The sequence below is a fragment of the Anas platyrhynchos genome, chromosome 1, assembly GCF_047663525.1.
Source record: "Anas platyrhynchos isolate ZD024472 breed Pekin duck chromosome 1, IASCAAS_PekinDuck_T2T, whole genome shotgun sequence".
In the NCBI taxonomy this organism is placed as follows: domain Eukaryota; kingdom Metazoa; phylum Chordata; class Aves; order Anseriformes; family Anatidae; genus Anas; species Anas platyrhynchos.
The window spans coordinates 40,982,464-41,006,695 of record NC_092587.1 but is presented as its reverse complement, the minus strand read 5'-3'; the positions used below and the strand labels follow the sequence as shown (position 1 = coordinate 41,006,695).

Here is a 24,232-nt window from a genome sequence, read left to right as displayed (position 1 = left end):
GCAGTCCAAAGACAGTTTTCAAGCAATGAGCTAAGAATATTAGTATCTACAAGCATGCCCCACCTTAAATCATTTTGCTCTTTCACATATTTCAATAGAAAACTTATGTCAACATTATGAAGTAATTCTAAAGCCTGAACTGCTGTACATACCTTCACTCAAGCAGTCCCATCTCCTACTTCATAACTTCACTATCAAATTTGTGAACTATACAGTGTCTGCTCAGTTTATATTCTGATCTCTTTTTAGTCTGCGTGTCTTGCCATAAACAAGTCCTTGATAAAATAAAAAGCAGTACGGAACTATCTGAAACATTCAGCTGATAGTAAAAATACAGAAATAACTATTGAAAGGATGGGTTTATATCTTCAGATACAGCTAGGGGCAAAGTGTGTTCATCAGAATTTTGTAAAAAAAAAAAATCTGGATAGCTGCCTGTTGCTTGGATGAAGAACATTCACTGCATACTTGTTCCTCCCACAGACCCCAAGGATGCGAATGGGTACTATGTATATTGTATCATTTTCAACTGTATTCTAACCCAGAGATATGAATAAAATGCTGTTCATTACACAAAGGGAGAAAGAAGGGGAGGGAAGGACTGGATTAGTTACACAACTTGGAAGGCTGATTTTTTATATTATTATTTCTAAGATAAAGCCTGAAGAGGCACATTTTCTGGGAAAACAGAATCAGAGGGTTGGAGAAATAGGAGGACCCAGAGAACCCTTTTTCTGAAACTGAAGATTGTAGTTAAAGGAGGCAATAAAACATGAACACTGAATTCAAATCCCTGCAAAATTTCATTACATTTGACTTAATTTCCAATCCCTTATTCGGATTGATGCATATACTTAGTAAGGTCCTGAAAGAATAAACATATGTAATATTCTCATGCAAATGTAATATCCATCTCCTTTAATATGGCAGTCTTCCTATGGGTATGAGCGGACTTGAACATAGACCAAGACTGTAGGCATGCAATATGGATTCATTTTTACTTCAGAAGTATCAGTCAATGACATTTCCATCAAAGACAGATAAAATACCACTCACTGTAACATCTTGAAAGGTTTCAGTTCTGAAATTTTACCTCAACTCAATTACAAACCCTAATTCACAGGGCTGTCTCCATAGTGCTTTCTCACCAAGTATTATGTTCATTTCTTTGTCTTTTGTGGATAGGTGCCTTTTTTTCTTTTTCCATTTTGTATTACTTCTGTAGAGTAATCTCACTAACTTTTAATCACTTACCTTTTTCATTTCCGTTTGCATATTGTGGAGGCTTGTTTTTGTCAATGCTGTTAAAGCTCTGGCTCCTCCGATTTAAATTAGAAGCTCCCTGGACTTTGGTACTGCTGCCTGCAGCTGGCACCCTTGAGGGTCCTGGAAGCCTAGAATGGTATAATCAGAAACTGGTTCGTTGTATGCAGTGCAACACATAGAAGAGGCAGTATGCAAATGTCAGATTGGAATTTAAAACCAATGACCAAAACCAATGATTTCATGTAAGCAACAATGAACAGGAGGATTCAAGTTAGATAGACTCAACAAATTAAAAGAAAAGCTTATCTTTATTCACACAAGGGGGAAAAAGATGCTTTCTGGGTTCACAAGACATGTAAGAAGATGCTTTGCATTTGCCATTAATGTTGCTAAAACAGATTCACCCTAACCGACCATTAATGTGTAGTATCAACTTTTATTTAAATAAGTCATTTTTAAGGAGAAAATTTTACAGAAATTGATTAGAAGCACAAAAATATATAGTTGAAAAATATTTCATATTTCTTACTCTACTCTCTACTAACTGTTCCAGAGCTGTGGTCAGCACAAAAGCTGTCTTTATAATTTTGTTCTTTCGTTATTTTCAGAATGCTATTGGTTTAAACAATTCTACTTCTTTAGGCTTGTGAGCTTATTATTTTAAATAAAAATATTGCAAATACGTGGTTTAGATAGATGCTACAGATGAATGTACACCTTTTTGATGCAAGGATACAATGTAAGCTATACAGTTCATTTGTTAGTATTTGCTGCCACCATCTGTACCTTACTGTGTGGCTAAGCTATGAAAAAAATGTGGACCCTGTAGTCCCTGGCATGTATAAGCCTGCATCTTTTTTTCTGCCTGAATTTGTTCCATTATGAAAGATTCTGTAATACATGCTTGCTTCAAACCTTCTTCAGCATCTTTGTGGGCCACTTCATTTTCCACTTTTGTTCTCTGACAGACAAAATGAAATGCTTAACTCAGCAAGACACTTTTGCCATTGGAGAAGAATATCTATATTCTGTTTCTCACTTATGGGGGTGATATAATGGTTTTAATGGTGTCAATGCAAATCATGCATATTGAATTTTGTTAGTTTTACTATATGATGAAAGAACACCATGAGAAAGGAGAAAAAAAAAAAACAGGTTACAAAGAATTGCAAAATTCTAGATTTCTTCTGAACTTTTTCTGTTGAAAATGGGTATAACAAAAATGTTCAAATTTTATTTTCATTAGCAAACACATGTAAACAGCTCCACGTTCTCTTACTTCACCAATTTAAGACTCAGAGAGCTAATCCATTCGTTATTTTCATGGCTCTTTCTGGCCGCAAGCCTGCCCTGCTAGCCTCTGTGCCGAGCCCACAGCAGAGTGTCTCTGCTCTGCAGCTGCACGCGTACTAACCTTTACTGTGACCCATGAATTCTAGTGATCTTCTGTTCCCTGAAGAATGCACTAAAACAAACTTAAAAATCCATTTGCTCCTTCTCATTACCCTAATTTGACAGGCAGTGAGAGCCCTGAGATCATTTGTCAAAGGTAATGAAAAAAGCAATGAGAAGGCATGTGCAACGCTGGAAACTCATCTGTTCTGTTAAAATATAAAATAGTTATGCATGCCAGAATTTGAGAACTTGCCACAGTAAGCACATTATACATGAAGCCATTTGCTCTGCACACTTTCCAGTTTACCTCATTTGCTGTCTTTTTTAATTGAATTCAGGTTTTAAATTTCTCTTGCAGAATCATGTTAAGCAGCTAAGGAAATGCAAAGAGGAGAATAACAAATAAGGGACAAGTCACATACCTCTGAACAGGCTTCAGAAACACTGCCACAGATTTAAAGTATTAGACATTAAGACTGTTAACCCGGACATACTGAATGCGGACAAGACAGGAGCATCAGCAATAAGAAAAACTGAAGACCTATAAATGCAGGTGCAAAGCAACTGGAGCGTGGTATAGCTCATTCCAAGCTATCACCAGCAACTCATGTTAGTGCACTACATTGCAAAATGCAATCTTAACTGTAGATTACACAATTTATAGTTCATTGTTCTCACCAATGAACTGTACAGAAAAAAAAAAAAAAAGATTAATGAGCACATTAATTACCCACCACACACACAAAAAAAATATGTTAGAAACAAGAGTAAGCTTTGGATCTCAGCTTCTTTCTTCTGCAACCTGGCTTGTAGATTTTAGTGCTCATAGTGCTAAAAGTATCGATGAAATCTCAAACAGGGCAGCTCCTACACACAGTTCTGTCAAATCACAGCCAAAACAAAGCATCTCTCTAGCAGCGACTGTGTGTGGGCTACTCTTGAAGGAGCAGAACTCTTGAAAGTGCTTCTTTTTTCCACTCTTGTTTTGCTTCTGTGTGATCTTGTCTCTGTGAACTCAACCTCTCAGGTGGGTTTGCAATACATGCAGAAGAACATCTACTGGGAATTGGGATGGGGTCCCAGACTTTTTTTTTGGCTTGTGACTAAACAAAGAATTTGAGCCAGAAAATAGAGAGCACTAAAATCACCAACTAATCCTCCCCACCTGATATTTTACATGCAGGATACCAAGATGCAAGATACATAACAACCAGAAATATTGCTAATATACAGTAAAATCAGCTCCCTCCAGTCCATACGAGGCTTTCCCATTGCAAAGCTCATTGTTGCAAAGCTTGCACGCATAACATAAATACACATTTTTTAATGTCCACTTCTGTCCAAAGGATAAAATTCCAATGGACATTGACTTGCTTGATTATCGCTAATAAGCAATAAATTAGAGATGTTTAACTGACCTAGAAGCCTTTTTTTGACTGGTTGCAATTCCACTGTGATTAGACTGAGTTGCATATCTGGCTGTGAGACTGTATGAGAAGAAACAGAGAAATTGAATTAAAGGATTTCTTTGAACATGTATAGAAAGAACACACTTACCACACTTATGAGTTAATGAATGCAAATTGAACATGGAGAGAAAACACAAATTAACTGGCAAAAATATGAAGTAATGTAACATGCAGATTTTTAAGAGAGATGCAATGCACAGATTATGAAATAATGTATATTGTTATATATTTTGTCATCTGCTAGAAATTATTTTAGGAATAAACAATTCAGGCATAGTGACTGAATTCTAGCTCTGTTAGTGCACCTTAAAACTTTGTGCTGGTGTTTTTGCATCCATGAAAAGTACGAAACATGAATATACAGCTAAAAGCACCTCCAGCAAATTGCATGGGTTCACAATCTGCAGATAAGAAGAGGTTTGCTGTACCAGAGCCAGCATGGACTCAGAAGAATCTGTACTAAAGAAAGGTGACCTGTCTGACAGTAGAGCTATACAGAAGGAGAATCCCATCATAGTTTTTATTACTGGTATTGCCCCATAGTTCACATATGTAAGTGATGCCTTACCCAGGCAATCAATCAGAGGCTCCATTAAGGAAGCCATCACACGTGCTTAGATTCATTGTTAAGTTTCATAGGAAAATGCACCTTAGTCTCTTAAGACATCCAAGTAGTATTTCTGCAACATAAAATATGCTGTGCTACAGGGCTAAAAATCTATATGTTCCTTGTAACACCCAGCAATGTGTCATTGCTAAACAGCAAGTTGATGCCTTTATTCTTTTAGTCTTTTGCGTAGGGGATGTGTAAAAGGTATAGCTAAGGTAAGGCCTCCTGCCAAGTAATTTCAGATACAGTAAACAGGTGCATCCTTTGGGATCCACACAGCCTAAGGTCATACTCAGGTGCAATCACAAAATCAAATTCCTTACATTCTTAAGGAAGTGATAGGAAACTGAGTAAGCAGAAGCTCTGACAGTCACATAGTGCTCTTGTCTCTTACAGTTCTGCATCTTCTAATAACTCTTCTGAGCAGTAGCAGGAACCATAATAATTTAGTCCCAACTTTGTAGACTGGCAGCACTTATATGAAAAATATGGTGGTACTGATTCTACCAGAAAAGCATTAAGCAATTTCTGCTGGCCCACTGAATTGGATAGACTCAGTGTAGAGCAGATGGAAGAAGCTTAAAGGAAAGAAGTCTTCCCATACAGGCATGGCTGTTCTGAAGAGGAGTAGGGCAAAGGCACAAACCAAGGGTCAAAGTGACACTTGAATGCGTTGCATGATTATTGTTACTTTACCAATTTATTACCTAGTAAGGGGTTCAGCACTGCCTCTGTGCCTGGCAATCATAAATGGCACATGTGCATTCAGTGAATAAATAAAAGGGAAGCTACTTTAGTCTTAAGAAGGCAAAACCAAATCAATCATTTAAGAAATAAATGCATCATTCAATCCTGTGACATATATCTTCACAGTAGTGCTGACAAAGTACTCTTTCATATGACTATAACTTCTGTGGAAATTGTAATAAACTGCAATATCATAATAATTGCTATTTATATATATATATATTTTATATAGCCATTAGTATATTACTTTGTATTTCATTTACAGCTATTTTTCTTAATAACTAGACATGCTACAAATATGAAATAGGATGTTTTACTAAAGTTGCTAAATTTTTGCTTGAATTATTAGCCCATCTCAACATATTTAAAATGAAGGAATCTAGAAAAGGTTATCTGGTTATCTCCATTGACTAAACTACGAAGTTTGTGAGAAAAAATGGAATGTCAAATAAAACTTTAGTGCATTTATGTTGTAGAAGGTTAAATGATACATAGTACAATCAACACAGACAGTGAGTTGGAAAAGCAGAGAGAATAGGATGCATCTTAACCACTGCCTGAAGAGGATGAAAGATCTGCCTAGTGCCTGGTAGCTTTCCTGCTTCAAACAATGCTACTCCAAAGAGGCAAATTACTTGATCTCAGTGATGAACTCAGTTGCTGAGTTGTTGACAATCTAGCCCATAGACAAACAATACTTTATATATATATATATATATATATATATTAATATGAATTAATATATGAAGAGTCTACCTGGAAAAACTTGCTAGAAAAATCTCTTTCCTTCCATGCCTGTTGCCTGGGACTCCATCCACTAGCAAATTCATGAAACGTCAGCCTATAAACTGTTTTCAAATTTTACAGACAGCCCTGAAAGTCATTGATGGATGTGTCAAAATAGTATAGCAACATTTCCACTGTGATTGGACAAATTTATTTTTCAAAGTAATTTGATAAATGAAAAAGAGAATTTTAACAGCTCAGAAATGAGATGCATCAAGCTCCTAATGACTTTGGGTCTTCCTTCACAATTAGCATTTGCTGTGTTGGACCAATTAAAGCTTTGCACAGATGCCTGTTTCCCACCTTCTGGCTGCAATGTTACAAATGGGAACTGTAACACATCTAAAGTACAGTCTCTCTTAGAGCTATTCTAAATGTATGAACAAATATTTACCTGTTGCCCTTCATCCTATCTGATAATTGTTGGTGGGTAACACCTGGCAGTCAGGAAAATAAACCTGTTTTGCTTAAAGTTGTAATTATTTATGCTTACAGATTCACTCAAAGGTACAATAAATATGTTCCTGCACTAAAGCAGCACACATGCATATTAGTAGTCCAGACAGCAGAAATTGGTGTCACAGCATTTGGGACATGGAAGGCTTTACATGTCAGAGGGCTGGAAAGGGGGATTTTCAAGCCCCCGGTTCTATTCTTTCTGCTCCCAAGACCCTTTCCATTGCTATAATACTCCTACCAGCATTCTTCCCTGACCCAGTGTCAACTTTGACTCCCAGGAGAAGCCACAGCAGTTGCCTGCAAAGCCCAGCTGTGGCCCATTTTCAGGAAGGGGACATGGGAACTATGGCGGAGACCAACACTGTCTGCAGAGCCCACAGGCAACCAGTTTGCTCCTGGATAGACAGCCCAGCGCTGGGGCTCAGTGTTGTGATGCTGGGGCCAGCATGGCCCTGGGCCTGGGCCAGGAACAGGCCTGGAGGCCTCTGGCAACATGCTTAGCTCTCCCCTTCTTTCTAACACAGAAGAAGAGCAGGCAAATACTTCTGTTTAAGCAAATCCTGTTCAAAAGAGGTAAGATTGTATAAATACATCTGATCCAAAATTCTGGACTCTTTAACACCGGCTTCCATGTGGAAATCAAACACCCATATTTTCTCTCACAATCAAGGGAAACTCTAGCCTCCACATCAGAGATGAAATGGTGACACTGGACATTGCTGGTTCCTTGGTGAAAAACCGTGAGAAAAATGGAATAAACATGCTGAGACTGCCCAGAAAGGCAGCTGAGCACAGAGGTAGCTGGAGAAGTACTGAGAAGGAAGCAGTGCAGATGTTACAGACTGTGGTTACCCTGAGGTGCTAATGGGAAGCCCTAGAGCTATACCACAGCCAGTCTAGTTGCAGGAACCAGGACTCAGCACTGCACCACGAGGCTGTGCAGCACAGTCAGTCACTCTGAGGAGAGATGTACTGTGTTCCACCAAAATGGGGACCTGGATGAGGGCATGCAGTTGCAGGCAGGATAAAATGGTTTAAGAAATGGTCATGAAAGATGTAGGGGAACCTAGGGAGTCAACATAGACTACAATACCAAAGGTTCTTAAATGCCCTCCCACTAAAAGTGAAGTGAAATCTTCAACTTAAATGTGCATATAAGAGCAAACAAGATGAAGAGGGAAGACAAGTGACTGCTGGACTCTAGACTAAAATGGCAGAAAAAGTGTCTTTCTGCTATACAAATAGCATGGCATAGCAGGACAGAAGAAGCTCTTTGAAAGTGTCTATAGCATGTAAAAGCTGAAGAATTAAGGTTGTATGAACCCGGATACAAAGCATGAATCAAGCTGAAAATATTTTAACCTCCTTCTTCAAAAAGTAACCCATGTAGTGTCAGCCTGCGTATCATCTACTTTTCATTAAGAGTCTTTTGAAAGATCAAAAGGATCACATTACATCACACTGTCAGAGCAGTGTAGCTGCTTTCCTCTAATGAGTTGCATGGTGGTTCTAAAATGCCAGCTATGCGATCTCTTAAAAGGCAAAGGGGTCTGCAGTATGTAATCAAAGTTTCACTTTGGCATACTTGAATTTTAACATGCTGTTGATTTTATAAAGTGCATTTGTTTCAGCAGAGTGACCGCACTCCAGAACTGTTTAAGACTTCTATCAGAATGATTTATTGATTTCCAAACAATAATAATAATGAAAAAGAAATCTAGTTTAAATTTTTAATGGGAAAAAAAATCCTACAAGATATTGATTGTGCTGTAAATATTTCATCTTTTTAAAAACAAAACAGAACAAAAAGAAAAACAACAAGAAAAACAAAAAAAGCTCTTTGACTGTATACTTCTCATCAGCCTGCCTGGCAGAAAGCAGAATATTTAATATTCTAAGGTTCACCTGATTCCAAATCCCAAGCCTGCTGAGAGAGAGGACACAGGATACAAAAGTTTCTAAACTCCTCACTATAACAAACAATCTGGGCAGCGAAAAGATCTCTGGCTCCTTAAATGAACATTCAAGGAAGACAGGAGGAAACCAAAAAACTGATTTTCCAAAGAACAATATATTTTTGACACTCCTTTTCCTTTTTTAGCCTAACCCTTGTGCCATAACGTATGTATATATACTATATGTATGCATATAAAAAAGGACATATATATAATTATACATTTATTATTTATATACATGTATATATAATTATGCATATATACAATTACACATATATATATATAATTTAAATACATATTTTTGTATTATGTATACATATAATACTGAGATATATACATGTGACACACAAACATATATTAATTTTTTCATTCACGGGAGGAAATGTCTATGGTTCAGGTTAGAACTCTAGCTCATACCATGTCATCTGTTCTGCATTAAGTGAGCATCTCTCCCTTCCGCTCTTTGAACTTCTGGTATCTTATACAAGAAGTCTATCTGCATCTGATTCAGGCTTGGAGATAGAAGTAAAATTGTGTTTTCAATGTTTGCCTGTAGTTCACAGATCATAAACTGAAACTCAGATAAACCAGTTTTGCATCAACATTTTTGTTCCCACAGAACACAGTGACTTGTAATAAGAACAAGTCATCCATCACAGCAACTACACAATTTCTACCCTGGTCCCAGTATTTGTATTGCAGGAATTCTATGGGATTTATTAAAAGAATATGTGAAATCACTACCTTAAAGAACCTAAAAGCATATCAACAAAGTGGAAAATGTGCTAGTTAGCTACCGTGCTTAACCTGACTGGTAACTCACCTCAGACAGCACAAAAAAAAACTTTAAAAAACAAAACCAAAACAAAACAAAAATCTGAACAAATCAGCAACAGATGCTACCTGCTACCAGAATTAGGACTATGTACTTAGGGATCCAGCTTACCTTTTTATGACCTTATCTCCATACCATTTATGATCTTGAACAATAATATGTCAGATGATCTACACAGCTACATATGCCACTATTCTGTATCACAGTTCAACACAATAAAACTGTAACAGAGGTTTCTCTTAAAGAGGATGAAGAAGGGGCTGCCACAAAGCCTGAAACTGTTGTACTTTCAAATCTGCAACCATTGTCTTTTGAAACTTTTCACAGATTTCCAGAAAATCCGCATTCATCAACACATCCTAAAGAATGGTTGGGATTGCTATAAACCTGCATCAATCAACCAATTAACATGTAATTAAGGCTGTTCTTATTTAAGGTATTAAAGTGCACGCAAGAGTATATTTTGTGGGATTTCCCCATTCATTCTAATACAGTTAAGATCTATGCAGTATAAAGAAATTAGAAAAACTTCCACCATATGTATAAATATTTTCAAAAACACATACCAGAAAACAAACACATATACAAGCAATTTTCCTAAGATGATGAAGTTTTTCTTTTAAATGTGGTAAATTTTAAATATAAAGTAAGCTCATTTTTTCACTTCTTTTTTAACCAATTTTCTATGGACACTAATTATATAAACAACACTGCTTTCACTTCTTCACTTCTTACTTCTTTGGAAGTGTATGGACTTGTACTTTTTTTTTTTTAATTTTATTTTACTTTTTTTAAGTTTTTATTTTTTTATTTTTTTATTTTTGGAATGAAGAGAGGAGAGAAACTCATCGATAGCTTAAAAAAAAAAAAAAAAGTTAATGTCCTTTCATTAACTGATAACTGCCAAAGAACAATAGCAGAAGATCACAGTTGCAGCACAGTCTGTAAAATATTGAGATAAATTGGACAGAAAGGACTGACAGCAGCAAAGAAAGTAACAGTACAAACGTGAAACTGACTAAAAGGGTTGCATGAATGCAAGGGAAAGATTAAGTTGTATACTGCCAGAAGGAATCTGTTGAGGAATAAATAAAAACATGTTGCTTTAAACCTCAAATGTTTGCAAGCCATCAGAATTACAGAGGTGCCAGGAAAAGAAAAAGATTCATGGACAAGATTTCAGCAGAACTCACTTTCAGAGAATGAGGAGAATCAATGGATTTGTAAGGAGAGGGAAGGCAGAGCAACAAAAAATGTTTGAAGAGAAAATATCTATATTCTAAGTCTTTTTTTCCTTACGTGTATATATATATATATTTAAAATGGATTTTTATGCTACAAAGAGGAATGAAAAAACTCCAATTAAGTTCTACAAGATCAGGATTAGCAGCAGTGAAAATTACAGCCAAAGAGCATCAAACTCGAAATATAAAAAGTAATGAGTGATCAGAAGCAAAGGAGAAAAGTGCCAGACAATGTAAATATCTGAAGTGCACAGAATGGAAATTGTCACTAAACTGAATTAAAACATTATTTTGAAAACTGCAAGAACAGAAAACGAGAAAGGATGACACTTGCATTTTGAAATACAAACAGAACAAGAACAGTGAAAAAAATGAGCAGATGGCAGAGTTAATTTATTAACAGGAGAAATCAGAATAACTATGTCACAAGTTTCTAACGCAGATATTCAGAAAAACATCAGATACTTTGCAGAGAAGAACTGCAGAACATAATAAATAACATAACCAATAAAGAACAAGATTTTCAGGAACCAGCCCATAGAATTATGTAGGAAGGTAAAAGATCACTTTCTGAGAGATCACTTTAAATAAGAGATGAAAAGTTTAAAGAAATCTTAAAAGCTATTAAGATGATATATAATCCTTTAACATTTACATTTTTATATTTTATATGTTTCCTCTCTACTATGTGCTATATTATCTTATGGCTATAAAAGAGACCGTTTCTTTCAGAAATTGAAAATCCCTTTCAAATTTGTTTTCTTTCCTTATGTTAAAATTCTTATTTTCTTATCTTAGAGAGGATGGGATACAGGGAAGAAGTATGTGAAAAATACATTGTTGCTATTGCATTGTTCTGCCTTTTCTGTATGAAGGTTATCAGAAAGAACAGTAATATGCTATCATCAGAAAGTATCCCTTTTGAGTACAGTAATTTCTAAGTTGCTCAACTGCAATAGAAGGGTTTATTATGAAACTACAAATGCTGCTCATGCTTCTTTGCATTGTGTCAAAACACAGCCATTCTAGAAAAAAAAAATCAAAATAGTTGCAAATGAAACTGTGACAAATATTAATATTTAGGAGGCAATGAAGGTGTATGTTTTAGGTGTTGCTCTGCCAACATATCATAGATGTGGCCTAGAGAACTCCTGAAATTGCAATAATCTCCAGCATGCAATGAGTCATATAAAATGTGTAAATTATTTTGATATTTGTGTGAGGTAAACAAATGGAATATGCAAGAAGAATCACTTTTCACAATAACCTACATAGTGCTTATCACAGGAATAAATCTCCAAATTACACAACTCAACACTGTTACATATAACCTATTTGTTTAGGCACACAGCTAACTGATTTAATTAGTACACAGTGATACTACATAGTTTAGTTACCTGTTATCAGGACAACAAGGATGCAAGAATTTCATGCCCTGGTCTGTAAAGGCCTTAGAAGTTCCTTTCATTGGAAACTGTAAGGACTGTAATGATTGTGTCTTTAAGGTATGGAATGGGACCAAAACTGATTCTGAAGATAGGAGGATATCTCAGTTAAGGTAAAATAAAAGGCCAAAGGTCCATTTGAAGGTCAGCTGCTGCACATACCTGTGCAATCACACTAAGCAATGAAATTCATTCTGCATTATCTCCCAGATGCATAAAAACACATCAGATTTGGCTAATAGTTTGTCTGTTCAGAACCTTACTAGTAAAAGAAGAAATGAACTTTTTCCTGATTTTTCTTCTTTGCAGTCATTGAATAATGATCGTGTAGCTGACTAAGCAGGAACAACATACCTGATTCTCTTCATTAAAACCAAGTGACTAGTAATGACAAGAACTAAGGACAGAGAAGAGACTTGGTTCATTACTTTGCTTTTGATTCATGAGAAATGACTGTTCACACATTTCATTTTTTAGCCTTTGTCAGTGCAATGCACTTTGCACTGACTCTTAAGGTTTCATTTTAAACCTCATGAATACTGAAATAAAGGCCTTTTTCTAAACTGACAGTGGTGGAACCAAGATTGGCATAGGGATTGCTAGTATTCTGGCACGGAGCTATTTAAATTCATAATCATAACCATTACATTTGCATTACTGTTTCACACAGCACAAGCTGTGTGTCCAATATGCTTCATTTTTTCCCCAGTACTTCTAAGAAGGAGGCAACATGAAACCGAGTTCATTACATTAGTTATATATGCAACTGCCTGTAGAAATCAGCTACCTAACTTTGTTTATGCACTTAGAAAAACCAGGGTGCTCTTTAATATAACAAATTTAACAAAATCCATCTGGACCTCAAGCTGTGCTCATCATTCCTGTACGTGATAAAATAGTTTGTCCGTCTTGTGGAATTTTGCTGACAGCTTACTGAAACCAGTTACTGCCTAATCCATAAATGAGACAGAACTTCTTTCATCCACATGTGTTTTCTCTTAGTATCTGGGTGGTTGAAAGATCATCACTGCAGAAAGTTTAGATGTATTGCTGTGATAATGGAATCCACTAGTAAAGTGAAGCATAAAAATATAATGTAACCATTGTTGTCATGTATCTGTACTGACAGATATAAATAAGGCCACCAGCATGGTATTTTTTTAAAACAAAGTCTCAAAGCAGCAACAAAGTCATAACTAAATAGTGAAGTGCCTACCTCAGATTTTGAAGTATTCAATTTCCACAGTTAGTCATACAAGAATGTAGGAAATTTTAGGATAAAAAGAAATCAGAAATCCTATTTAAAACTGTTCTCTCCCTTGAGTTACCACTTATTATTTACCACAGACTTTTCCACTAATTGTCTAAATCATTTTAAGAGTTATTCTACTTAGCAGTAAAAAATTACAGTTACCAATATATAAAACATATTCTTTGCAATGAAATTCCATTTACCATAAATCAACTTTCTTCTTTCTTTTTACATTTTAATTTGAAATTTAGCTGTTGTGCTTAGAATTACATAGGCCAATGATACTCTTTCACATCCAGAATCTTGCATGCTTCTGTGCATTCTTTTCACAATTCTGAGCTTGGTTTGGGACAGATTACATGGAATTAGGAACACAAAAGTGTTGTCACACTGACCAAATGTAGATACATTTGTTAGGACCTGAGAATAATATAACTTAAAAACATCTGCAATTATAAAGACATGCTTTCAAAGAATTTAATCGTAACATGAAATGTGAAACTGAGAGCTTTAAAAAGTAAGAAGTCTGTAAAATATATAGTGTATTTGTTTTGGTTCTGCCTGTATGTGCATACACATATGAACAGGTATACATTAAGCATATTTAAATTTACATAATGTTTCAAAAATATTTTTTGTCATGTACCCCTAATATAATTTTCACAAAATATTTTAAAATTTAGTCAAAATAGCTTTGAAAAACTAAGCTATTACTGAGTAAACATAAATGTGCCATTGACTACTGTCTTCATTATCTCACTTCTGCCCTACTAATGAAGTGATATTACTTGCTCCTCTGGAAAATCCAAAAGAGTTATTGCTAGGTAATAAAGGACCACAGACCAAATTAATGGAAAATAATTTTCATTATGTGTATTTCCCGAATAATTTTCCCCAAATATATACACCGTATACTTTTCACATTATGAAATGTAAGAAAACAGAAATTGTTAAGAATTTTCAAAGGCACATTTAGAACTGCAACAGGCTAATAGAGAAAGGGAGTCATTGTTACATTATAAACTTGTAATAAATTGTCTTTAATATGAAATAGCTAGTTTTATCAACACTACTTTAGAAAAAATGGCACAATTACTCTATTATTGATAGAAGTTAGATTATCCATTACTGAGTTAATAATTATGTATAACAACAAAGGAAAAAAAATGTGACTATTACACACCTTAGGTTTTACTACTTCTCATTATTCTTCATTCAATGAAAGAGGAAGTTCCAAGAATCTGTATAACAATACTTTTTTTCTCAAACATATGTAAAAGTCTCAAGTGTCAAATGAAGTCATATGAGTCCACAAGGACCTTCTGGAACTTCTGCCCTTAAATCAATCAGTCATAGAAGCATAGAATGGTTTGGCTTGGAAGAGACCTTTAAAGGTCATCTAGTTACCCCTGTAATTAATGCTGAGATATGGTTGCCATGAAAGCAATCATATTTTAGAAATTAGCCTTGTGTGCCATGTAAGCTGCCTGTCCACAGCAAAAGGCAGGCAAGATGAATCCCATCAAAGGAGTTGTCTTCTATTAATTTCATATTTTGGAAATAATGGAATCTAAATGGAATCCTCTATTTGTTCGTTACCAGCATAAGACTAAAATGGCTGTTTGGAAAATCATTTTGATTTTCCAAAATATGTGCTTTGATGGAAAAAGAAAAAGAGTTAAATTATATGATTGCTATGAAGGGAAGGCTTACTAAGTCTTCTACGTACAGTTTAAATCAAAAGCCACTTGTATATGCACATGTATTTGAGGAGACCGTATTTTTCAAATACAGTAATTTCTTCTTAGAAGTGGACATGTAATTGTAATTTCCTATTATCACTTCAAAACAATGGCAAATGAAAGAGAAAATTTATATTAAAAAAAAAATCCATATTTATCTATATATTTATTATTTCTGTTTGTTTCTAAGTTCTGGAGTTCCTTGTTTTGCTAACTGCTCAGAATACTAGAAGCATTTACAACAGAAAATAAAAATCTTTCATTCAGACACTTTTCAGAGCTAGGGACCTTTTTTATCTTTACATCCTTTATGGAAAATGTATGGCTAGAGAAAATTTTACTCTCTGAGACAGTACAGAAATTTCTGGTGAGAAAAATTCAGTTTATGTATATGTGAAGGGAAACAGACAAAATCTTGTTTTCAGTTTATAGGTAGGAAATAAGAAAGACAGTATTAATCTTGGTATAACAATTTTTTAGATTGAAAAATTTTGTAGCAGAAATATGATTATAAATAACTATCAACAATATGTTTATAAATATAAAGGAATGAGGTTATATTAGACTCCCAGCATTAAAGTAGGAAGTCTAAAGCACACTGATGGAAGTAGAAATCCCGTTAAACCATCCTGGGATGTCACTTTATGAAAGTATGAAAACTGAGATTCTGGACACAGAAAGATTGCCTTTCTCCATAATGAAGTATGTTCATAGCAAAGGAGAAGAGGAGAAATAGGCACTGAAGAACCATGAGATCTTGGGAAATTATAATGAAAGAAAAGCTTTATAAAATTCCATCCCCCCTTTGCCAATCATTCCTGAGCAGACAAAGGACTAGTGTGTAATCGCTGTCTTCCAAATCATAAACAACTGCTTTGCTCCAAGCTTTTTGGACAAACAGAATTCCTTGCAATAGTGGTGATATGCAAAGGAACACGGTAACTATTTTTATTAAAAATACACCATGGCTAAGTTGGAAAAGCAGGAAATGCTTCAGTTTTACTAAATTCTAAACAAAAACCAATAACCAAAGGTATTTGCATACAGCTGGCTAAGCCCTTAATTCCTCTGATTAAAGCAGTGAACACTTCTAGACCCACAATCAAAATATCTTCCTTATGATAGAAAACAACATCTGATTTCTGAATGAAGATGTTATTTCCTCTTGTGCAGTATTAAATGTCTTACAGAAAGCAGAAAATCAACTTCAGAAAATGTTCAGAGTGCTCAGAGTCTTCCCGGATGCTGCCATAATTCCCTAGATTACATGTTAATAGCAAACTTCACAGAAAAAGCATTCAAAGAGATTAATTTTTGGAAGCAAAGATAAAAAAAAAAAGCATTTCACATTGTAGTGTCCCAGGCAAATGCAAGTGTTTCTTAATTTTTGTATCAAATGAGGTAATCAGAAATGCTACCAAAACCATTTTGCTATAAATTTATTTTTATAACATTCTTAGTTTCAAGGCAAAGATTCCTATTGGGCCAAAGTGCAAAAGGTTTACTCAACTGAAGAAAAAAATGAAGAGTTTATTCAACTGTTTATTATAAAAAGGAAAGTGTATTTTAGATGTTAAGGACTCAAGAACCAAAATTTAATTATTGTAGTCTGATGTTTTACTCATGGATTTATCACATGCTAGATACGCATGTTAATGAAGTATGCAAAATCTTCTAAAGAAGCAAATATTAAATCAAACAAGTACAAATAAGTATTAATACCTACAGAACAATATATAAAGTTCTTCATTAAGAAAATTCACTTTACATAGTCCTATGTGTGAATAGCTTTTTTTTTTCCTTCCTTCCTCAATAAAGTGTACTTTGATAATACTCTTTTCATTTGAATAGAAACTTGTACTCAGATGATTCTTTTGTCATAGCCAATAGGCAACTACTTTCTGAAAATATTTGTTCAGCTTCAGTCTGAGAATAATGTAATTCAATGGTTTTCTCATGAATTTCTTGCTTCACTAACTAAATCTTAAATTGTGCTCTTAAAAGAAACAAAAAACTTCTTCAAAATAAAAAAAAATACTTTATTGATGAGAATATCAATACATGAATAGAATTAGGCACTCAAAAATAGAATGCATGGGAACAAAAAGATTTTATAATAAATGAAACTATTGTGTCTTTCCTCATGTATTTTGCCTCCCCATGTGAGGAAAACATGAAAATAATCATTATTCTAACCTGAAGATGTGCTTAACATCTCTTATTCTGCAAAGGACTGTAGAAACAAATATGAAGAATGCCTTGCAATTAACTAAAAATTGAACTAAATTTAATTGAGAAGGTTTTCTACACTCACTGGAGCTTTACTCTCAAGAAATGCAAGCTTAATACCAAATAGACATTTAAATAAATATTGTTTACATACACCTATTGCAAAAATAACTCGTACAAAAATAAGAATTAAAAAAAGATAGTCCTTTAAACCTTTTTTTAGCTGAAGGTTTTTTGTTTGTTTCTTTGTTTTGTTTTGTTTTTCCCCACAAGAACACCTCTGTTTTGAACAGACAAATTAAAAGCTTTTACACATAAGAAAATTAACTTCTTAACCTACCTTGACTGCATATCTTGGTGTGTTTTGGACTGGCTGCTTTCAGCTGAAGGTGAAGGGACTTGCTGTTGTAGCTCCACCAAAGACTGATAGTACTGTTGCTGATGATGTTGCTGCTGTTTGTACCGAGACAAACTGAAAAACAGCCCTAAAATGGCTTTCAAATTTCCATTCCTTATTTCTATTTAAAAAAAAAAAAAAGAGAAATGAGTGAAAACTGTGGTTTTACACTTTCAGCTTTGTAACAGTTTTATACTCAAACATTTATGTACATAAACGTATACGTGCTTATGCCTTTCTGCATTTATCTCTACAATCGGGGACATGTTAACTGTCACTTATATGTTATTGTTTGTTATCTTTAATTATTTATGTGTCATTGCTGCAAGAAACACATATCTCCATAATGTCCTCATGATGAGTCAAATGTGCATGGTCATAAAGAAGGTTAAACCTAACCTTATATAATATATATAATCTCAAATGAATACACAGACTCAACAAAGTACAAGGATTCTTGGGAAGCAGAGAACCTTCTTTTACACCTAGTAAAATCTGAATTCTTTCTGGCTTTAGGAACACTCCCCTTCTAACTAGTTGCTTTCAATTCCTCTTCTGGATTCTTGGTAAAATTCTGTGCACAGTGGAAGTAAATAATGACTGCTAAAAAAAATGGAAAGAGATCGTAATAACCTCATTCATAAGTGTATATGCATTCCCAAGAATTAGTAAGGAATATAAGAAATGCAGATTAATGGAAAACAACAATAAAAAGAGGTGACCATAAGGTGTGTAATTACATCTCTGAACTTTCCAGTTACATGATTTTCTAGGTTTCTATGTCAGATTGCCAGTACTGATTAATAAAGACTTCAAAACTATGGCTTTCACTTGAGGCTAAAATATCTTCCCATATGAAAATCTGTTGACTCAAAGTAGCATCCTCATGTATCCCATTCCTTTCTCTTCGTCTTTGCCCAGCCTGAGATACAGGTTTTAAAAAAGGCTAATGTTATTCTTTGCTCATAACAGATCTGTGTGTCAGAAAAAGACGACTCAGGGGGCTTTAATTAAATTATCTGAAGCACTTAGGTCTGTTCATATCTTCATTATTAATTTTCTTTGGCACTAGGGTTCTTGTGAAAGGTTTTCATTAGGTCAGTAGTCTTGTAACCTAACATTACAATCTTTCTGTCTTTCCTGCAAATCTAAATATTGTGTTGTATGTGCTACATAGCCTTTCTGAGGTAATGTTTAAAACACAGTTTATAAACAAGCACTGTCATATTAATTTATTTTAAACCATATTGATTTCTTTTTAATAAAATTATGTGAAATGTTAATGCATACATGAACAGATCATCAAACATTGGAGCCCTTAGACGCTCAATCTTTTCTCAAAAGCAAACACAATCCTGGACATCACCATGCACTTTACAAAATGAAAATTTGTTCTGAGTACCCATACTTCCTCTTCTTCCCTGTGAAGATGAAAACTCTAATATGTAATAAACTCTTGTGTGGAAGAGGAGGGGAGTATTTTCTTTAGTAGCAACTGGTTTATTATTTATCATTTGGGTTCTCCAGTACAGATTTTGCAGTCAAGACTGGAAAACAACTTTGGTTCTAGACCTCCTTGCTCAAGTGTCAAAATGAGGTGGGAAACTGGTTGTGAAATCTTTCATCTTTGTTGAGATCATTGTTTACCGTTCCAGAAACTGTCTGAAGCATGCATTAATAAATGACCCAATTTATGTGACAAGACACATTCACCAAAACCTATTATGGGAAACAGCCTTACCTGTTTCTAAACTTAATTTTAAACATAAATGTGCTGACAAAACATTATGAAGGTAACCTGATCATTTAATGATAAAAAGTCATGCCAGCTTTTCTCAATTCCTTCCCCTCAAGCAAATTGTTCAGGACTGTACATGCTAGAAATGGTAGATTTAAAGGAGTCACACTTCTGTGTCAGTTTGCACTAACATCAGTACATTAGATTTATACCAGTCACGACCAACTGCAAAACAGCAAAACTTGTTTTAATCTTATGTCAGAACTCAAAGTCTGCCTTATTAAAATTCTGTTTTAAGGATTAATAAAAGTGTTTTTAAATTAGACCTTGCATTTAAAACTATATAGCATTATTGCTTTTGGTAGTATTTGCACTTAATGCCAAACAGTTGAAGCTTCTATCTTTTAAAAAATTATTTTCCAAAGCTAAAAAAAGGGGATGAATGAAGGCATGTATTACAGAATGCAATCCAATTTTAATTTTATGAAGTAGAAAGAAAGTGGGTGTTGTATTGTGTCATGGTATCAAACAATGAAGAGTATTCTCACGTAATAAATTTATGCTCTTCATACATTTGATTCTTATTTTGTGTGCAAGTAAAAATAGTCTTTGCTGAAAAATTGAGTTCTCAACAGCTTTGAGATGAATGGCAACATGTAACTTATTCAGTATTCTCACCCATCGTCATATCTATAGTATAGATTTCCAGAGGTTCCTTTGAATTAGTTAAGGATCTTTCCATAATTTGAGAAGTATAGAAAATGAGACAGTACATATGTTATGGTTATGGTTATGATCCACTTCTGTTAAGATACTAGAAAGGTATTAGATTTTGAAGGATCACAATGGTGAGTTAATTTTAAAAACAAACAGTAGCTATATCATTCAAGATTTTTCTGCTGTGATCTTTTAAAAATCAATGAAATTTACCATCTCTAGAAAAAAAAAAAAAAGAAAAAAAAAAGTATTTTGCCTTCTATCTTTTAGTTGTACCAAAGGGATTTCGAAGATGCACAGAACCTTGCAGATCTACTTAATCCTTTACAGGCCAAAATCTTGTATCCATTGTATTAATCTATAAGGTAAAGTATCCACCTGGCTTAATTTTACATTAATATGGCAAATATTACATATTAATTAAAACTATTGGTATATATATTTATAAGTGTGTCAGGCAAGGACTAATATATTAAAAAGGGTTATAATATAAGCAGCAAGACCATTTGCTCATTCACTTAATGCATTATATCAAAGTAATGCGATAAATTTCATAGGCATCCTTATAACATTACTACTGGTAATAAATGCTCTTAAAAAAATAGTCTTCCATGAGTTTACACATCTGAGCAAGATTTTTACATCAATGGTTGTGGTTTTGAAACCCATACATGATAAATGTATGCATGGAAAAAACTACCTACCTAATGCTGTGGAGGTAACATGAAAAAAGTAATATATTTGAAAGTAAAGATATTATTTTAAAATGTGCCTTAGGTTTCATAAACATACTGAATTTCTTGGTTCAAGGGAAAATTAAAGGGAAATCTAAATTTTTCTCTCGCTCTCTCACTGCAATATAGTAATCTACATTTGAATTCCACTCAAGACAGCTGCATTTTGGAATGGAAGTACAAATAATTTGTATTATGAAAATAAATTTTCAGGAAAAAAGAATCCAAGTATTCATTCTGATGATCTGCTTCTCTTACCTTCCGCAGAAAGACCTTGGACGTTTACGCCTCTGGCTGCCAGAAAGCTAAGGCAGACATCAACATTCTCAATCTGCAATAGGAACAGAAATAACAAGCTGCATAAGACTATTTGACAAAATGTACTAAAGTGAAAATGGAGAAAAAAAAAAAAAAGAAAACAGCTCAGGAATGAATACTTTACATTCATTGCATACTACAGCTCTTTACCAAAGTTTAGCAAGAACGATTACTCCTAATTGGGGAACTGATATAAAGCTTTCATTGTCCACTTTGGTGCTTAAAAACAATTCATAAATGCCCAATCCAGAATGGCATGCTGGCAAATCAGCAACCCACCTACTTAACATAAAACTGGATTTGATACACTACAAACAAACAGCAATGAAAGCATCCATAAGGGATTAGACACTGAATATATGTCTGGAGATGTGGGTGACTGAGTGAGTTGAAAAAATTAAAGTAAAAACATCCAACAAATGTTTTAGCAAAAGTATTTCCTTGGAATGATGTAGAATTTTGTGAAAATGATGTCACAGTGGTCACTGATTCTTTATTTTTGTCCTTCAAATCTGATGCCAAAAAATTTTAATTTTATTAAAGTTTATGATACCCTGAAAGCGTTCACTTAGTAAAGGACATGTTGCACTACTACTGGTGGTTTAGAAGAATTTTACAGTTGCTACAGACAGCTGTAGGGAAGAGAAGAAAAAGCTGTAGACTAAATATAGAGCAATAAAAGGATCACAATTCTGCCTGTACAATGACTAGTCACAGCATTAAATTAACTCTTTTCATGTTTCTATTTTTCAGTTTAGGGAACCAGAATGTTCAAAAAAATTCATTTGAGTCAATGTCTATTCCTGCTTTCCCCCTCCCTCCCACGTTCTATGAAGCAAACAGTAGGTATAAATGTAACATCTCAGTTAACAACTTTGTATGTCAAAAAATGTTCTTACCAACACAAAATAATGGTGTGTAAAGAGATGTCCTATGTCAAATGGCTTCAACAGACATGATTTTAAATTACATTTTTTTAGATTGACAGATTTTTTAAGGCAATTTGACTACATGCACACATACAAAAATTTAACAATATAATTTAAATGCCTATTGTCATTAAAAAATGTTAAAAGAAATAAAGAAAATTCAGCACTAAAACCATAAACCTGGAGTAGATCAAGTCCAAGGACTTAATTTTATTTGAATGTTTACACATTTTACAAAACGTCATATGAGCAGCTTTCGACCCTTATAACATGAGGGGTAAATTCATTCCTGGAATGAAAACTTCTTTATTGTTGACAGTATCTTTTCTAGCCTGAGAGGAGGGCCTAACTATTATTGTCTTTCTATGATTGCAGTTCTGCCTTTATTCTTAGCAAATATTAGTAGCTAAAAGGAAGAAGCATTCTTTTTACTACTGACCCTATAAGTATATATTATGAGTTTACACAGACTTTCTTGACCCACAGCTAGTTTTTATAGACATATAAGCATCTACAAAACTTTTAGATATGAGTTTGTTAAACACAATAAACTCCAAAGCAGTAGTAACAACATCTTTTAAAAAGTCTTCTCCTACACTTATTTAACTGTTTTTAAGAACATGTTACTATATATAGGGAACAATAAACAATCTCCTAAATCAATTAAAAAGTAAATAAATACAACTCTGCAGCTAACTCTTATTAAATTTACTGTTAAGTTGGGGTTCACAATTAAGCTTTCATAAATCAGTTTGGCTGGTATCACCAATTTGTATATCTGTGAAAGTGGTATAACCATTCCTCTAAATCGATGAGATTACTCCATCTCAGCTCTGGCCAAGCCTTGTACTTGCAGATACTCAGGCATTAATTGTAATTTTCTTAAATGTTTATGTAGCTTCACATCACAATAAATAAATAAATAAATAGATAGATAAATAAATAAACAGACAAACTAGGTCATTTCATAAGAGATAGTGATGTGGCACAGCCAAATGAGTTGAAAGTTGGCTGCAGCTAAAATGGGATGATCTGCTTCTTCCTCACCTCCTCCTCCCAGGCGTGGGGCCCTGCTGCTGCCACCTTGTCTGGGCTTCAACACTTCTCTGAGCACACTGGGAGCTGGTTCAGTGCAGAAAACTCACCCAGCAAAACAGGCAATTGTATTTTAGTCACTCTGGTTTCCTATGCAGTCAGATGAGCACAGGAGTCAGTGGAGGACAGGGTGTGTCCAAGCCTGAGAAAGGCATGATTTGAGAGAGGATGTGGAAGATGGGGAGGAGGGACAGGGAGATTGAGCCACTCCTGATGGCAACAGCAAGGAATAGGGCTGGCTCTGTCCTGACCTTCACCTACACACCTGGTCAGCCATGAAAATAAAGAACACAATGAGAGTATCTCTACTTGACCTTTAAACAACGTCAACTACAGAAGAAACCAATTCAAATGGAAATTTTCCTGTCCCGAAGAATTTAACAGAAATTAAGTTTTGTTTGGATATAAACTGTATAACTGAGAGCTTCTGTGAACTTTCAAATCAACCTTAATGTAGAACTTCAAACTATTACTACTACTTTGAAACTACTTCAAAGATGGGAAATTTTGTTCTGACACTAAGTACTAGAAGCTAAAGGGGAAAAAAACACAACAACAAACTGAGGTAATTAATGCTCACCTCCAAATAACCAAATCAATACTTCCTAGCAGATCTCCTAGAATAACCAAGACATTTTTCATAATGGGCATGTGTTCTCTGCAGTAATTCAGGAGGCCATAACTCTAAACAATGTGTAATTTGCTAGGGCCCACTTAAATATTTAAGTACTATGAAAACATCTCAATATCTACCTGCAATACTAAATATTTAGAAAATAATAAGCCTAAATCTTAACATACATTCCAGATGAAAAATAATTAAAATTAATTATCTTATAGAAATGGCGTCTGGTTATTTTACATGTATAC

At 34.4% G+C, this 24,232-nt stretch overlaps 1 protein-coding gene across 18 annotated transcripts in view; it reads right to left on the bottom strand.

Annotated features, from left to right (window-relative positions):
• Window positions 1-24,232, bottom strand: part of NAV3 (neuron navigator 3) — a 275,094-nt gene that overhangs the window by 143,866 nt on the left and 106,996 nt on the right. For 13 of the 18 annotated variants that reach the window (XM_038172953.2, XM_038172943.2, XM_072035141.1 and 10 more), the window contains exons 4-7: window positions 21,279-21,351; window positions 17,775-17,952; window positions 4,080-4,148; window positions 1,255-1,394 (exon numbers count right to left, since the gene is read on the bottom strand). In XM_038172953.2, the coding sequence (XP_038028881.2) occupies window positions 1,255-1,394; window positions 4,080-4,148; window positions 17,775-17,952; window positions 21,279-21,351 (460 nt within the window). The remainder of the gene's footprint in view (window positions 1-1,254; window positions 1,395-4,079; window positions 4,149-17,774; window positions 17,953-21,278; window positions 21,352-24,232) is intronic. The other 5 variants (XM_072035129.1, XM_072035134.1, XM_072035168.1 and 2 more) reach the window with 1 other exon arrangement.